Source organism: Coregonus clupeaformis, chromosome 26, assembly GCF_020615455.1.
Source record: "Coregonus clupeaformis isolate EN_2021a chromosome 26, ASM2061545v1, whole genome shotgun sequence".
Lineage (NCBI taxonomy): Eukaryota > Metazoa > Chordata > Actinopteri > Salmoniformes > Salmonidae > Coregonus > Coregonus clupeaformis.
In genome coordinates this window covers 38,562,696-38,581,179 of record NC_059217.1, presented here as the reverse complement: position 1 = coordinate 38,581,179, position 18,484 = coordinate 38,562,696, and the positions used below count along the sequence as shown (strand labels likewise).

Here is an 18,484-nt window from a genome sequence, read left to right as displayed (position 1 = left end):
AAACATTCTTAGACTGTCTAGAAAACTGGACGAATATACAGTACATTGAAGGAAATCTGAACTAAACCAACCAGAAACATGGTTAGCAGTTAGCGCGGCTCACATCTGAAATGAGCTCTAGGGAGCCAACAACCGACCATAACAGTCCATCTCCATGGAAATGCATGTCGCACCATACCCTAGTTCAGTCCAATACCATGAACCCCTCTCTAACCACCTTTCCATCTGATCTGACTCGGCCGACCATGACGTCACGGAGACAGCTGAGAAGCAGATTCCTGAGGTTGCCTTGACGACGGGTAGTTAAACAAGGGTTACTGTGTACTCTGGGGAGTGGGTAGTGATGGTGTCACAATGGCCAGATGAGAAACTCCCCCTCTCTGAGAGCTAACTGGCCATTATCGGGAAACCACACTCCTCGATCTGGAGAATATTATCACATATGTTTAGTTCCCAAGACAAAACGATGAGGTAGATTTATTATTCATGGTTAACAGTTTTGATAGAAGGGATGTTAGTCCCTAAATAGTAAGTGGATTGTTTATTCCAATTATGAAGGAATTTACATTTTGAGGGTCAAAGAAACATTCAGTCAAATTCTGTGTTCTTTTTTTATTAAAGTGAGCAACAAAAAAACTGCACTCCAGTAACTTTACTGACTGACTGAAGTGTATTGTACAGTTTTCTGCTATCAAATACAGAGTGCATAATATACTTACATAGCAAGGGAGCTAGGCATAACTTTGAACTGATTCACAAGAATCACCATTATAAGCTAAACACAATACAGTACGATCAGCCATTTTCAATATATTACTTTCCATTTGATGCAGAGACACTCTGTGGAGGCAGAAAGAGACAACATTATGACCCCCCCCCCAAAAAAAATTACAGTAAGACTTACTGGTGATTTTATAATGAAATTGCTATAAATTCCAAATTTTGAATTGACCTATACATATGTATTCCTTTCCGTATGGTTTCTGTAAACCAGTGGTCACTAACCTTTTCTGAGTCAAGATCACTTTGAGTCAAAATGCAAGCTGAGATCTACCGCTCAGATTTTCTTTCTAACAAAACGTAAGCCTATGCAACATTAACCAATTATAAACAGTTCTGTAGCAATGAAGTTTGTGCAGCAGGCTATAGGCCCAATACATTATCACTGCTTGAATTTCCCTGCAAATGTTTTGAAATTATTAGACTTTGCCTTCCCGTTGCTAGGGCTGCTGAATCAAGTGAACCTACAACCTAATAAAATATTTAAAAAATAATAAAGTGCACCTACCGCCAACAGCGCAAAACGAATAACAAAAAACGAACGTAAGGCTTTTATGTTGGGTTTTTTACAGAAATGTTTGGTGATCAACTAGGAATGCCTTGGAGATCGACCACGGTTGGTGACCACTGCTGTAAACAAAGAGTGGACAGACAGTATAGTATGTATTGCTGTAAACAAAGAGTGGACAGACAGTATAGCATGTATTGCTGTAAACAAAGAGTGGACAGACAGTATAGCATGTATTGCTGTAAACAAAGAGTGGACAGACAGTATAGCATGTATTGCTGTAAACAAAGAGTGGACAGACAGTATAGCATGTATTGCTGTAAACAAAGAGTGGACAGACAGTATAGCATGTAACCACAACTCTGCCCTTAAGTAGACCGAGACACATATGTTCACCAGAGTTTACATCAATTTAATTCAAAGTAAATTCAGGAAATGAAGTGGACATGGATTTATAATGGGATGTGCCCTTTATCCGCAATATCAATTCCTAAATTGACAGGAATAAAATATGAACTGATCGCAACTCTTAAGGGCCGGTCTCCCAGACTCAGATTAAGCCTATTCCCTGATTTACATGCACTCTCACTGGAGATTCTCCATTGAGCATGCCTTTTATTCCAGGAGTGACCTTAACCTGGGAGCGGGGAAACCGGCCCAATTGGTTTAAAGTCCGACCTCTTGAACTCTTCACTGGGCAGTTGTACCTTCTGATGGAGGTCATGACCTTTGACCTCTCAGCAGTGGGTCCCCACGGTGGTGTAGGAGGAGGATGCCTCCCTGTGGATGGTGCTGAATGGTGACAGCTCCAGGTCGGTGGTGGTGCACTCGTGCTCATTCTCCTCGCTGGTGGTGGCGGTGGTGGAAGACCTTGGCGGGCCGCACTCGCCACAGCAGCAGCAGCAGCAGTCCAGGAAGGCCCGGCTGAAGGGCTGGTACAGGCAGAACAGCAGGACAGGTGTCACCGCCGACTTACAGAACAACAGCAGCTGGCTGACCAGGTGGAGAATATCCAGGGTCCGTCTGGGCACACCCGCTGCCATGTAGACTGTAACGATGTTGCAGATGTTCTCAGGGATGATGCAGAAACCGTAAAGGATGGCCAACGCCACAACCGTGCAGTTCATCTGGTTCTCCAGCTGGAGCTGTTTCTTGTTGCCACGCACAAAGGCCCGCTCGGCCTGCTGGATTTTACGTGCGGTCACCAGGGAGCTGCCGATGGTGAACAGCGTTGGCAGGCAGAAGTAGCAGCCAAAGTACCACCAGAGGCGGGCTCCATCGTAGGTCAGGCCCAGCACGTAGAGCGTGTCCGGGAGGTCGGTGGAGATACGAACCACGCAGCGCTGGCAGGGCGTCACATCTGGAGGCTCGCCATCTTCAGTGACCAGCTGGTGGATCAGGAGCTCTGGCAGGGCCAATAGGAGAGCCCCAATCCAGATAACGGCCAGCTTGGCGGCCGTGGAGGCGCAGTTTTCAATCATCTCGTAATACATCTGTGCGTTGGTGGCGGCACGGAGGCGGTCGATGCACAAAGCACACAGGGTGAAGGTGGTGACCCCAAGGGAAGCGACCTGGAAAGACAAAGAGAAGGGAGGGGGAAGTTAGACACTATGTAGTTGATGTGTTACTACACAGGGTAAAGGTGGTGACCAAGAGGGAGGCGAGCTGGAAGGACAAAGAGAAGGGAGGGGGAAGTTAGACACTATGTAGTTGATGTGTTACTACACAGGGTAAAGGTGGTGACCAAGAGGGAGGCGACCTGGAAGGACAAAGAGAAGGGAGGGGGAAGTTAGACACTACTGTATGCAGTTGATGAGTTATTACTGCACATTAACAATACCGTCAAAGTTCTGTCAAAGTGTTTAATTTTTTTAGAGAGAAACAAGTATAAAGACTGTATCCAGGCCCTATGCTTAACACACAATAGAGGAGATACTACTCCTAATTGCAATGCACCTTGGAAAGTCTGGATAAAATACCAAGGCCCCAGAGCCATCTTGCTCTCTGAAAAGACCAAAAGACTGTGTCCACTGTACACGATCTGTGTTTTAAACACAGCTTGGAACAATTTCCACGTGACAATGGTACATACAGCACAGTATACTAGACGTCAACAGGTTTAGAGAGGGACAGCTCTGTTACTGAAGTTGTTTTGACAGCTCTGTTACTTATCCCACACGAGTTCCTAATTTCCCATACTGAGATGTTTGAAAGTAGCCATGAGTAATGACTTATGAGTGATACTTTAAAGAATGGGAAGACTACAGTTAGGCGCCAAAAAGGGGAACTTTAGACTTTCTAATTATATCAAATTATAATATTGATGACTGTTTAACATAATAAGAAGGTGCACAGTATACCGTGTGCAAGGGAGCCCATGACACAAAGAGCGAGAGAGAGAGCATATTCCTCAATATTTGGAACCAAGGACTGATCACGGCTGCTAGAATCTTGACTAGAACCCACCCAAAATTTGATCATATTACTCCAGGTCCTCCGGGACGGGTGGGAGAGAGGGAGAGAGAGAGAGAGAGAGAGAGAGAGAGAGAGAGAGAGAGAGAGACCACCAACCTAATTGACAAACAAACAAAGGCAAAGTCTTCTCATGCTTTGTTGATTTCAAAAAAGCTTTCGACTCAATTTAGCATGAGGGCCTGCTATACAAATTGATGGAAAGTGGTGTTGGGGGGAAAACATACAACATTATAAAATCCATGTACACAAACAACAAATGTGCTGCTAAAATTGTTTTAAAAAAAACATTTATTTCCACAGGGCCGGGGGAGATAGGGATGCAGCTTAAGCCCCACCCTCTTCAACATATATATCAACGAATTGGCGAGGGCACTAGAACAGTCTGCAGCACCCGGCCTCAGCCTACTAGAATCTGAAGTAAAATGTCTACGGTTTGCTGATGATCTGGTGCTTCTGTCCCCAACCAAGGAGGGCCTACAGCAGCACCTAGATCTTCTGCACAGATTCTGTCAGACCTGGGCCCTGACAGTGAATCTCAGTAAGACAAAAATAATGGTGTTCCAGTTGACAGGACCATGAATACAAATTCCATCTAGACGTCGTTACCCTAGAGCACACAAACAACTATACATACATTGGCCTAAATATCAGCGCCACAGGTAACTTCCACAAAGCTGTGAACGATCTGAGAGACAAGGCAAGAAGGGCCTTCTATGCTATCAAAAGGAACATAAAATTCGACATACCAATTAGGATCTGGCTAAAAATACTTGAATCGGTTATAGAACCCATTGTCCTTTATGGTTGTGAGGTCTGGGGTCCGCTCACCTACCAAGAATTCACAAAATGGGACAAACACCAAATTGAGACTGCATGCAGAATTCTGCAAAAATATTCTCAGTGTACAACGTAAAACACCAAATAATGCATGCAGAGCAGAATTAGGCCGATACCCGCTAATTATCAAAATCCAGAAAAGAGCTGTTAAATTCTACAACCACCTAAAAGGAAGCGAGTCCTAAACCTTCCATAACAAAGCCATCAACTACAGAGAAATGAACCTGGAGAAGAGCCCCCTAAGCAAGCGGGTCCTGGGGCTCTGTTCACAAACACAAACAGGCCCCACAGAGACCCAGGACAGCAACACAATTAGACCCAACCAAATCATGAGAAAACAAAAAGATAATTACTTGACACATTGGAAAGAACTTACAAAAAAACAGAGCAAACTAGAATGCAATTTGGCCCTAAACAGAGAGTACACAGTGGCAGAATACCTGACCACTGTGACTGACCCAAAATTAAGGAAAGCTTTAACTATGTACGGACTCAGTGAGCATAGCCTTGCTATTGAGAGAGGCCGCCGTAGGCAGACATGGCTCTCAAGAGAAGACAGGCTATGTGCACACTGCCCACAAAATGAGGTGGAAACTGAGCTGCAGTTCCTAACTTCCTGCCAAATGTATGACCATATTAGAGACACATATTTCCCTCAGATTACACAGACCAACAAAGAATTTGAAAACCAATCAAATTTTGATAAACTCCCATATCTATTGGGTGAAATACCACAGTGTGCAAATACAGCAGCAATATTTGCGACCTGTTGCCACAAGAAAAGGGCAAACAGTTAAGAACAAACACCATTGTAAATGACTAAAATGTAAATATGTAAATGTGAATACAACCTATATTTATGTTTATTTATTTTCCCTTTTGTACTTTAACTATTTGCACATCACAACACTGTATATAGACATAATATAACACTTGAAATGTCTTTATTCTTCTGGAACTTTTGTGAGTGTAATGTTTACTGTTAATTATTTTTTGTTTATTTCACTTGCTTTGGCAATGTAAACATATGTTTCCCATGCCAATAACGCCCCTTAAATTGAATTGAGAGCGAGAGAGAGAGCGAGAGAGAGAGAGTGCGCGCTTGTGGAAAGAGTTTGATTTATATGCTAGGTCTTGTGACTCCCTCAGGGGGTTCTGTTTATTGGGATTCGTTGATATAAACTGGTTTAAAATGAACTTTTCTGTAACTGGAGGGGGATATGAGGAAACAGGTGTATCACAACAATATCAAATATCTTTGCTATGTGTCATGACATACAAGGAATGCTTTGTCCCTAAGAACTTTCCCTCTATATGCTCGGTCAGTTGGAAATGTACTGCTGAGTAATTGTACATATGTAGCCAGTAATTTCATCATATCTATGACCGAATCTGTTAAAACACACTATTTCTTCAACTTAATCATCACAGTAGCATTACTCAAAGCCAATTAACCCTATCACTCCCGAGTCCCCAGCTAAAATTGGCTTTTCATTATCTGACTTTAATTTATTTGCATGTCCAGCTCTTATATTTAGCCTCACAAGGAAGTTTTACCATTTTCTTTTCAGGACAACCAGGGACACAAGTAGAACACAAAACAATTTGACATAAACAGTTGTATTCATGAGTTTTACTGACAAAAATAAATAAAAAAAGTCTGCCAAAGCAAAAACCTGATTAAAAAAAAAGATTTATATGAATGCTGTACAGAAATGGTTTGCTCAGTGGGAAATTAATATCCAACTAGTCAGTGTTTGTGACAGCGACTATGTTTGTGACAGCGACTATGTGAGCTTATTACAGTATTATAGACACTATGTCCTGGGATTTCCTATGATACCTTCTAAAGACTTATCTAGCTTGTGAGAAATCAAGAGAAGAGAGAGGGAGAGATAGAGAGAGAAGATATGAAGGGAGAGATAGAGAGAGAAGAGCAAGGGAGAGATAGAGAGAAGATATGAAGGGAGAGATAGAGAGAGCAAGGGAGAGATAGAGAGAGAAGAGCGAGAGGGAGAGATGGAGAGCGAGAGAAAGAGAGAGGGAGAGATAGAGAGAGAAGAGAGAGGGAGAGAGAGAGTATTGTCAAGACAAAGCGCTCTCAACCAAATACCATCATCGTCAACGTGACAGCTATCCTCTAGAGCTGTGTCAACAGTGGCGGGCAGGCCTCATCTAACTAACCTCTGTCACATCTGTGTCCATAATGACAAATTGTGACAGAGCACTTTAGTTGTCACAGGAGCCATTAGAATTAATGTCCCCACTGTTTGCGTAGTTATGCTCCATTAATTGCTTGATTAGAGAGTCGCTTAGCATAACGAGGATGCGGCTGCCGCTATTCATTTAATGTTCTTAATACGGAGGCTGGCTACTCAAAGAGACTCAAAGTCTGGGACTGTAGTTTTAAACTGGCATACAGGTCATGTTGGCATAGAATTGGACTTGCAAACACAATGACAATCACTGCCAATAAGCAGATTACAGACTAGCGCTGGCACTTTATACAGCATCCCTCATACGGATTGTTTGGGTCTTTTTGAGATGGCTTATTTGTCTTGTAGTCATTATGTAGGTCTATACACAGTGTACAAAACATTAAGAATACCTTCCTAATATTGAGTCGCACCGCCCCACTTTAGCCCTCAGAACAGCCTCACTTCGTTGGGGCATGGACTATACAATGTTGCCCATGTTGACTCCAATGCTTCCCACAGTTGTGTCAAGTTGGCTGGATGTCCTTGGGTGGTGGACCATTCTTGATACACACGGGAAACTGTTTAGTGTGAAAAACCCAGCAACGTTGCAGTTCTTGACACAAACCAATGCCCCTGGCACCTACTACCATACCCCATTCACCCTCTGAATGGCACACATACACAATCCATGTCTCAATTGTCTCAAGGCTTAAAAATCCTTCTTTAACTTGTTTCCTCCCCTTTATCTACACTGATTGAAGTGGATTTAACAAGTGACATCAATAAGGGTTCATAGCTTTCACCTGGTCAGCCTATGTAATGCGAAGAGCAGGTGTTCATAATGTTTAGTACACTCAGTGTATGTGCCCGGATAGATGAACTGAGCCACCTGGAGAATGATTTTTTTTCTAGATAATTTCCTCTTCCTTCAGCATGCTTCCTTCATGAACAGAATGTAGTTTCTTCCGGGTAAATACTCCACACATTTCCCATGAAAGGCACTCAGGACCAACAGTATGATAGTGAACCACAGCAAAACTATGTCATCTTACAATAATTACATTTCCACAACAGTGAGAACAGACAGACTGCTAAAAGCAGGAGGGTGAATCAAAGAGGTCTGTAAAAGAGTGGAGGATTGGACTGCATAAAACACAGAGACAGATACACCCAGCCCTAGGATTTTGCACTTGTGGAGATCTGAAAGGATGGGATAGGTGTAAACAATAGTAAAAATTGCACCTAGCCTATCAGAAGACAGGGTGGGTCTGTCAACGTGTTGATTATACTTAAACCAATCACCTCAGATCTGTGTTTATTTTCATTGACACTACTTTCACCAAGAAAGCTCATAGTTGTTGCGCAGCATAGGTTTTACACTGTAACCTCAGACTGTATAAGGTGTTCCAAGTTCTTGGGCTACATAACGGGGGTATGAAAAAAAAAAAAAAAAAAGTGATGTATGCACTAACTGTAAGTCGCTCTGGATAAGAGCGTCTGCTAAATGACTTAAAATGTAAAAAATGTAAAACATAACATCTAGGTTAGTGCTATCCGGAATCCTTGAGACTTCCCTACCCTTGACATTAGGACATCCCAAGGATCCCGTTTAGACTTTTCCCGTATCATCTAGATTATTGTGTGTTGTCCCTAGCTGCACCTGGGTCTGTCTGGGTTTCAATTTAGACAGTATGTGATATAACCAGCTAATCTGCTGTTTTTTTGAAAGGTGGATATCCTGTTCTATGAGGCTCAGTTCTATGATGTCAGATTACGCCATTCTTAATGCACCAATCACAATTTACTGCACTTACACGGCAAGCGGAACAGAACTCAGTTTTCTCCAACTCCGGTCCAGGAGAGCTAGTGGGTTTGCAGGCCTTTGTTCCAGCCCAGCACTAACACACCTGATTCAGCTAATTGTGGTCTAGGTTAAAGACCATGATTGGTTGATTATTTGAAACAGGTGTGTTAGTGCTCGGCTGAAACAAAAGTACACCCAGTTTCTCTCTAGGACCTGTGTTGACGACGTCTGGAAACTGGGTACAAACTGTTCACGTTGTGAATAAACCCCAGAGGCAATAACAGACTATCAACAATTAGACCATTTTTATTTTTCATAATATGGTCCTGCAGCATTCAAATCACATGTACAGTGAGGGAAAAAAATATTTGATCCCCTGTCAAAAATGTTATGAATTGATTTGCATTTTAATGAGGGAAATAAGTATTTGACCCCTCTGCAAAACATGACTTAGCACTTGGTGGCAAAACCCTTGTTGGCAATTATAGAGGTCAGACGTTTCTTGTGGTTGGCCACCAGGTTTGCACACATCTCAGGAGGGATTTTGTCCCACTCCTCTTTGCAGATCTTCTCCAAGTCATTAAGGTTTCGAGGCTGACGTTTGGCAACTCGAACCTTCAGCTCCCTCCACAGATTTTCTATGGGATTAAGGTCTGGAGACTGGCTAGGCCACTCCAGGACCTTAATGTGCTTCTTCTTGAGCCACTCCTTTGTTGCCTTGGCCGTGTGTTTTGGGTCATTGTCATGCTGGAATACCCATCCACGACCCATTTTCAATGCCCTGGCTGAGGGAAGGAGGTTCTCACCCAAGATTTGACGGTACATGGCCCCGTCCATCATCCCTTTGATGCGGTGAAGTTGTCCTGTCCCCTCAGCAGAAAAACACCCCCAAAGCATAATGTTTCCACCTCCATGTTTGACGGTGGGGATGGTGTTCTTGAGGTCATAGGCAGCATTCCTCCTCCTCCAAACACGGCGAGTTGAGTTGATGCCAAAGAGCTCGATTTTGGTCTCATCTGACCACAACACTTTCACCCAGTTCTCCTCTGAATCATTCAGATGTTCATTGGCAAACTTCAGACGGGATGTATATGTGCTTTCTTGAGCAGGGGGACCTTGCGGGCGCTGCAGGATTTCAGTCCTTCATGACGTAGTGTGTTACCAATTGTTTTCTTGGTGACTATGGTCCCAGCTGCCTTGAGATCATTGACAAGATCCTCCCGTGTAGTTCTGGGCTGATTCCTCACCGTTCTCATGATCATTGCAACTCCACGAGGTGAGATCTTGCATGGAGCCCCAGGCCGAGGGAGATTGACAGTTCTTTTGTGTTTCTTCCATTTGCGAATAATCACGCCAACTGTTGTCCCCTTCTCACCAAGCTGCTTGGCGATGGTCATGTAGCCCATTCCAGCCTTGTGTAGGTCTACAATCTTGTCCCTGACATCCTTGGAGAGCTCTTTGGTCTTGGCCATGGTGGAGAGTTTGGAATCTGATTGATTGATTGCTTCTGTGGACAGGTGTCTTTTATACAGGTAACAAGCTGAGATTAGGAGCACTCCCTTTAAGAGTGTGCTCCTAATCTCAGCTCGTTATCTGTATAAAAGACACCTGGGAGACAGAAATCTTTCTGATTGAGAGGGGGTCAAATACTTATTTCCCTCATTAAAATGCAAATCAATTTATAACATTTTTGACATGCGTTTTTCTGGATTTTTGTGTTGTTATTCTGTCTCTCACTGTGCAAATAAACCTACCATTAAAATTATAGACTGATCATGTCTTTGTCAGTGGGCAAACGTACAAAATCAGCAGGGGATCAAATATTTTTTTCCCCTCACTGTATGACATTCAGTATGTAGTCAAAAGTGTGTTAATATAAACCCAGTTACCAATGCTATGGCTACAAAATATAGACTTTACTGTATGGTTAGCTTTCTGGAAAACTCTGGAAAACATGTTATTTTAAAGGCCTGTCTTGGCTCTGTGTGATCCCTCAACACCTACATTTAACATTGTATCTTTTACAATAGATGGCTGACATAAGAGCTGCCTTACAGCTGAAACAGACAAGTAAGCTGATGCAACAACAGGTGTGGGTCTCTGATGTAATTATTGAGGCCTAGTGAGTTTCAGACTACTGCCTTATTAGGGAAAGTAGGACTGTAACCCTATCCCTGACATAGCATAAGTCGCCTAGGGGTTTTTACCTCTGTAGCTAGCCAGTGACACCCACCTAAGAGTTTGGAACAACAGTTTGAGGTGACATTCGGGACAAAAAAATCTAGACCTGGGAAAGGATCCCTCAAATACTGCAAACACTTGAAGCACAGAACATTGTATGGTGTATGAATTGACATACAGTGAGCTACAAAAGTATTGGGACAGTGACACATTTTGTTGTTGTTGATGAGTGAGAAAGTTACACACAAATATCATACCCCCCCAGAAAATGCTAACCTCCCCTGTTATTGTAATGTTGAGAGGTTAGCATGTCTTGAGGTTATGATATTTGTGCGTCTAACTTTCTCATTCATCATTATTCACGATTCATTCAGGACTATCAATCCATAATCATGGTAGCATCCACATTAATGTTGAAGTTTTTAGAAAAATATGATATTCTTATTTACAATAAAAGTGACTCCATTCATTTCTATTGGGCACAAAATAATCTGAAACACAACCAAAACAAACAGCAAATACATCCAACAAACTTGAAGTCACAAGCTTGATGTAGTCATTGCGTGCTATGAATATGGGACCAAATAATTTTTACTACTTTAATACACATTAGTGAATTTGTCCCAATACTTTTGGTCCCTTAAAATGCGGGGGACTACGTTCAAAAAGTGCTGTAATTTCTAAACGGTTCACCCGATATGGATGAAAATACCCTCAGTCTGCACTTCATAGTCATTGTATCATTTCAAATCCAAAGTGCTGGAGTACAGAGCAAAAACAACAACAAAAATGTGCCACTGCCCCAATCCTTTTTTAGATCACTGTATGTGACAGCTTTCACAAGGAAGATAGGGTTATTGACAGCAGACTTTGAACAGTGACTGTGTGCCCCCACTTCAGCACCCAATCATAACACTCACTCAAGTAACACAATAGCTAGTGGACATTATTACCTCAATGTAGGGGATGATTTTACAGGAGAACTCCCCCAACAGCCAATTCTTGGTCAGTTCATGGAAGATCACCAGGGGCAGGCAAAAAAAGATGATAACAAAATCCCATAGGGCGAGATTGGCCAGAAGAGAATTTGAAATACTTCTCATGTAGTAGTTGTGGCACACAATGCACATGATTGCTATATTCCCAATTATTCCAACAGTGAAAATGATGACCGAAATTATCATGATGGCATATGCCCCATATGATTCTGCTGTTACAGGGTAAAATGGGTTTTTGACATCTTTTCTCCTAGTTTGAGGATTGAGAGGAATCAGTGGGGTATAGTCCTGGAGGTCTGGCAAAGTGAACTGTTCATAATCAGTGGCATCAAATGGCATGTCTGTTGACTGGTTCTGGGCCATTGGGTTAGGCAGGGGTTCCCATGTGGCCAGCGGTGCGTCCAAAGACGCATCTGACAGCATGGTTGGCTCGCTTATTTTGTTATCTTTTTTACTGCCATCCTTCGCGTTTCTTTTCTGACGGTCTACAGTTGCTCTTTTGTGTCTGCAGATCCGTTTGTCCTCGTTACAGTGGTGTCCTCCTCGCTTATGTCTCGTGGAGGGCTTTAAATTAATGTATACACCATCTTGCGTTTCCATGGCTGCATGCTTCTCGGTGTCCAACTTTTCCTCCATGAGCATTTTTGACTCGCCTTCCTCGGGTAACCTAACGGGTTCTGTTCCATTTGACGAATTGCTTTTGCGCACCATTGTTCTTTCATTCATAACCCTTTTCGTATTGAATATAGTCCCATTTATGTTATCCATCCATGTCCTAACCACATCCCAAGAAGATGAACTTGGAGTATGCACCCTTTTATTGTCCATTTCGTTGATAACTCTGCCATACGCCGAGTGCCATCTCTGACTATCACTATCGGTTTTGTGTAGATTCCCGATAGTGACGGCGGATTCATAATGTCTAGGAGTAAAATGCGTCTTTGTCTTCTCTCCGTGTATGTGAGTGAACACATTCTCGCTCCAAAGCGAGAAACACAGTAATCTTAAGAGTAGTACCAGCATTGTTTATTCTAAAACACGCAACAATAGTATATCGTATTCGAAATAGATTTATCCATGGATGATTACCACATCGGAGAGACGACGGAAACAAAGCCAAACCAAAACTCACAAGTTAGATTTTTTGTTGTTGTTGTTGACAGCTTCATTCCATAGTTGTCAACACCACTTCGAACTAAATAAAGTGCACTTGGCAATGGACAGGTGAGTCTCAGAAATGCGACAAAGGAAAGTTCAACAACGGTTGTTTCCTCACCATGTGAAGTAGGCTTTGTTTGAATTTCGTCTGTGCCTCTGAAGATATAACAGATTGTAAAAGGACTAAGTGGTCAAAAGATCGTATTTCAAAATCATGCGCGTCTAGGTCCGAAAAGCGCCCTGGACGGTTACTGTTACCCACGACCCGGGCGCCCAGAGTCCGTGATGGAGTGCGTATTGTCGGGGATGTGCCAAGCTCCATCTAGAGCTGCGCATTGTGAGCATCATGGAGAGAAGAGACGGGCTCCCCTCGCGGCTAACCCGAATCTGTCTAACTAAATCAGTCAGCATCACTCAACCACCTCAGACAATGTCGCTCCTTGAAATACTGTAAGTAGCCTACAAACGTTTCTTGTTTTGCTGGAGGTTGATCTCCGTTGAGGACCTAACAGGAAGTGTTTTGTGCAACTTGCCAACGACATGATTCACTGCAACTAGAGGTTTTTGTTAAGCGTGGTGGCATGTTGTATAAGGCCTACTGTACACATCAATGGATATGGCCTGTACTGCAGGACCACAACGTGTAAAACGCATCTCACGGTTGCGCTGTACTGGGGAGCTCAGGTTCATGAACGCAAGCACTCATTGTCTTTTTGTGTAAAACTAAACAGTTGCCCGACCATGCTTTCAGCAATTCCAAAAAACACCAGCATATTATTCAATAGGCTATTGATTAATTGAACATTTTACAGCCACATTCAGTGGACAGGAGTTAAAGTAAATGTCCAGGATTTCCAGATTTCTATGAAATATGATCTATAATTAATTACAATATGAGTGAAATAGTTTCCTTCCAAAAAACAGTAATTAAGTATGCTCAAAAGCAGCTTTTCTGTGTTGGAATGGTGTGGGTGTACCCCAACAACAGAATGGTGTGGGCATATACAGTTCACACAACATATTTACGCTAGTAGTCTGCTGATTGGCCAGATCATCCTCCTCAGGAGTATGACATCATACTCTATGAGGAAATAGCAAGCATTTTTAAACGGTCTGTTTGAGATACAAGTTTGAGGTGGTTTTTTTTCCAAGTGTTATTTCCCCTCCAATTTATGCTTTGGCCACAAACACGAGTATAGGATAAGTCAACAAAATTATTTGGGTATGGGTTAACAGGATATTAACTTTTAAAAATGAGATTTCACTGGACAGTTACTTTAATACCTAAGTACCTGGGTCTATCATGTCATACAAAGACAAGTATAATAGATGTAATCACTGTAGCTTTACACACAGCTCATTGGCACCCCCTGGGAAAAATGGTAGCAACAACAAAAACTATTTAGGCTATAGCAAAATATGATGCATCATTCAACATAAAATAAACGGAAGAACACAACAGAAAATAAACAATTGACTCCAATTTACGTTTGAGCAGTCCTGGGTAATTGCAATTGGAGTAATTGCAATTGGAGTTTGTGATTAGGCTACTTTACTTTATGTAGCTATTACATTTAGTTTTACAGGGACAGTGCACATTAAATCAACATTACTGTAAAAGTGCCAGTTTAAGCCAGCCAGCTAGTTTTCAACTGCAGACTGATTGCCTTGGGATAACGGTTGTTAATAACTAATTAGCCAATTAACAATGATGTCACTAGAGCAAATGACACCAATGAGTGTTGCCTAACGCCCATTAGTCCAGGTTAACGTCCGAGTGAGATATACAAATCCACCAAACTTCATTGCTTCAATTGGTTATTAACTAAGAACCAAGACAATCTGATTTGCAGCACAAACAATGAATAAGACTAGAATGTGCACCACCTTTCTCTGGATAAGAGTGCCTGCTAAATGAGTAAAATGTAAATAAATGTAAGCATAAAATCTGTGGAGCCATGCACTGCTACCTTCACATAGGCTACAGGGGTAAACTGCACCTACCACGGTAGAACAAATGTCTGATTTCATAAGCCATTATTATTTATGATAGACTGATACTCACCTTTGTACAGAACAACCTGAAGTTAGAGAGCAGGTGTTGATGTATGGAGATTTTCCCCAAGTGAACACTGTGTCCTCACAGCATGGATGATGCATACGGTACAAAACCAGAGCTCAGGAAATCAGACATCACAAAGTCCCCTGCCAACTGCATTACAGCACACACCAACATCACTCCAGGCACCAGAGTCTTATTAATCTTGAACTCAATATTAGCAAGATGTTCATAATGTTTTATATACTCTGTGTATATTACCTGCTGTGGGCAGTACCTGCCTGATTGATTTGCTATACAGGACTTAATAAAGCCTCACAATTACATAAATCAAAGAACGCATCCAGTAATTAGGCACTTGGTTGTTTCAACCAATGTGTTAATCCGTTTATTACAGATGCAGTGTTTCCCCTATATTCATATAGCAGCGGCCGTTTTTTATTTTTCTACAAAATAATTATCGGGATGGTAAAACGTTTTCAGTCTAAATTTTAAAAAGATTAAAACCAGATATAAAGTACAGTATGTACAAAAGATAATTGAGCTATATATTTTTTAAACAAGATCATCTTTGCCACCGCTACTAAAGGAAATCCTAGGGGAAACGCTGAAATTTATAAAATACTTATAAACCCTTTATAAATAATTTGTTACCAAAATTCCAAGAACGACAAGACTGGCCACTAACATCATTAGCCTAATAATCAAACATGATCAAGTAATACATTACAAACCAAAACCTGCATACACACCACAGGGGGTCCCACATCCATTGCATTCCAAACACATTTCACCGATATACCACCAGATAGAGCCCTAGAGCCACACGTAGAACAGAACATCACTACTAGTTCCCAGGGAGCTATATCCATTTCAGCCACATTACCTCGGGCCATGAAGCCCATCATAAAACAATCGTTCACCCACAGATTAACTCCATTGAGAGTGATACGAATGTGCTTTTAGAACCCATTTCAGGTGCCAGTGAAATTCGAAGACAATTAAGAACTATCAGTAGGCATTTTGGGCACAGAAATAGTAATTCTGTGGTTTTGACATGACACCATTCCACCCTGAGGCGGCCCTAGGTTGAAAGTGCCTACTGTAATGATATTCATTAGTTGATATCCAATTAAAAACGTAATATATTCTTTTTGTTGCAATTCCACAGATGCAAACCTTCAAATCTGTCCCTATAAAAAGGCTACAGAAGAAATAGTGTGATATGATGTAGACCAGGGTTATTCAGCCTGCTGGTTTTCTGTTCTACCTGATAATGAATTGCACCCACCTGGTGTCCCAGGTCTAAATCAGTCCCTGATTAGAGGGAACAATGAAAAAATGCAGTGGAACTTGCTTCAAGGTCCAGAGTTGAGTTTGAGGGATGTAGACAATGAAAATGCCATGATTAAATTCAAATTGACAATTCAAATAATTTGTCATAGAATTTATTTCTAAAAAGGGGAAAAATAAGTTTACACATACTGTCAAGAAAGTACAAAAAATATAAGATGTTGGTACAAAGAAGGAAATAAGACAAAGGAAATGGTCAGAGACACTCAAAGCCAGATACATTTCAGCCAATATAAATTTGTATGATGAATCGAGGTACACAACTATATACAATATTCACAAATGACTATTTGGCATATACATGACATTCTGGTTGGTTATGTTGAGTGCTATGTGTCACTAGGTGTGGCGTGTGTGTGAGGGTGTGTATGTGGGTTAGTGCCTCTGGTATCCGTGTGGCAGATCTGGTAGCAGGTCAGTCTCTGGCCGTTCTCCTCCACTGTGTAGGCACTGAGACACAGGTCCATCCAGGGCCTCTCCGCTGGGCACAGGAAGGGAAAGGTCACAGACAGACATGAATACACCACACAAAAATGAATACAACACACAAACATGCATGCACACACACCAAATTGACGTCCTTAAATACATATTTTAGCCTGGTCTGCTCAGGAGGACATGTGAATACTAATTGCTGTCCAGTCACTTGCTCAATTGCTGCTGTGTATTCACGCTCTGAGGGGCCATCTGCCTGGAAGCTCATCCAGCCTCATTGCTCACTAATGGGAAACCTCTACACTGTATGTCAATGCTTCATTAGTGCCCAATGTTGATGTGGGGTTAAAGACTCTGCCCTTGAAATATTGACAGAATGTTTTTCTCACTTCAAAGGTCTATTTATGTGATAGTGATACATCAGTGGACTTTACAGTGCTGGAAGCAGCCTGCGGCAAAGCCTATATAATAAGGGATGTTTCTATACAGGGCCAATGAGTCAATGTAGCTCAGTTGGTAGAGCATGGCGCTTGCAATGCCAGGGTAGTGGGTTCAATTCCCAGACCACACATATGTAAAAAGTATGCATGCATGACTGTAAGTCGGTTGGATAAAAGCGTCTGCTAAATGGCATTTATTATTATTATTATTATTATTATTATTATTATTATTATAATGTATGATTACCCATGCTACTCCCTGGTGGGCAGAGTCTGTCCATGGTTTCCTGGACCCTGTCTTGTGCCTCCTGGTCGTTTGCTGCGTCCTCAGCTGACACGTGGAAGAAGGATTCCTGCCATAGGGTTAATGGAGAGTTACCAGTTAGACAACACGTGTACAGTACACATTGAGCCAAACTACCCATGCAGACCTATGGGCACCAAGTTGAAAAATATTTAAATGTGTTGTGTCTGTCTTGTCTCTTCATATGGACTGCCACCCATCCCCTCACGTACTGCATCTCTCCAGAGCAGGGCCTCCAGGGAGCCGGTCCCATCCTGCAGCTCCAGCTTCATCAGTAGGCCATACTGCAGCAGCTGCACCCCCAGAGCTGGGCGAGGGAAGAGAGCCGAGAGGAGAGCCATAACATTAAAACCAAATGATTTAAGAGAGAGACCTGAGCAGAGGCAGGAGAGGACGCATGGTGTAACTTTACAACCCAAGGTGCTGCTGAATCAGGAGGGAAACCATAACATAAAACTGAGGATTGGTGGAGTGAAGAAACACAGCAGACGTAACATTAAAAGTGCTGGTGGAGAGGAGACATAAGATCAAAACAACTGAGGGTTCAGGAAAGGGGCAGGAGCCTAGTAACGAGGGTGAGAGAGAAGACAACACAGTCCAACCAGAAGATGCTGGTGGGAGGAGCTAGAGGAGGACGGGCTCATTGTAAAGACTGGCATGAGATAAATGGAACGGTATCAAACACACCAAACATATGGAAACCATGGAAACCATGTTTCACTCCGTTCCATTTATTCCATTCCAGCAATTACAATGAGCCCTTCCTCCTATAGCTCCTCCCACCAGCCTCCTCTGAGTACAACAAAATCCTCAATAGCTGGTGGCTTGGGGCAGAGAGAAGATCAAGAATAGCCAGCACATTTAAAAGCAAAGAGAGGGATGCAGGTAATCCTAACATGATCAAAACGGAAGCTGTGACCATAGCATTAACAAGCCGAGACGTCACAGACACAA

General features: G+C 42.3%; 2 protein-coding genes across 5 annotated transcripts in view; both read right to left on the bottom strand.

Moving 5' to 3' along the window:
- Positions 1-597: 597 nt before the first annotated feature.
- Positions 598-13,338, bottom strand: LOC121540546 (prosaposin receptor GPR37-like). Its single transcript, XM_041849497.2, has 2 exons — positions 11,737-13,338; positions 598-2,859 (listed from the first exon to the last, which is right to left on the bottom strand). The coding sequence occupies exons 1-2, from the start codon at positions 12,802-12,804 to the stop codon at positions 2,026-2,028; spliced, it is 1,902 nt and encodes a 633-aa protein (XP_041705431.2). The 5' UTR covers positions 12,805-13,338; the 3' UTR covers positions 598-2,025.
- A 3,092-nt stretch (positions 13,339-16,430) lies between these two features.
- The window catches only part of pot1 (protection of telomeres 1 homolog), a 44,383-nt gene continuing 42,329 nt past the window's right edge, over positions 16,431-18,484 (bottom strand). For all 4 annotated transcript variants that reach the window (XM_041849494.2, XM_041849493.2, XM_041849495.2 and 1 more), the window contains 3 exons: positions 17,743-17,837; positions 17,474-17,579; positions 16,431-16,832 (listed from right to left, as the gene is read on the bottom strand). In XM_041849494.2, the coding sequence (XP_041705428.2) occupies positions 16,681-16,832; positions 17,474-17,579; positions 17,743-17,837 (353 nt within the window). In that variant the 3' untranslated portion in view covers positions 16,431-16,680. The remainder of the gene's footprint in view (positions 16,833-17,473; positions 17,580-17,742; positions 17,838-18,484) is intronic.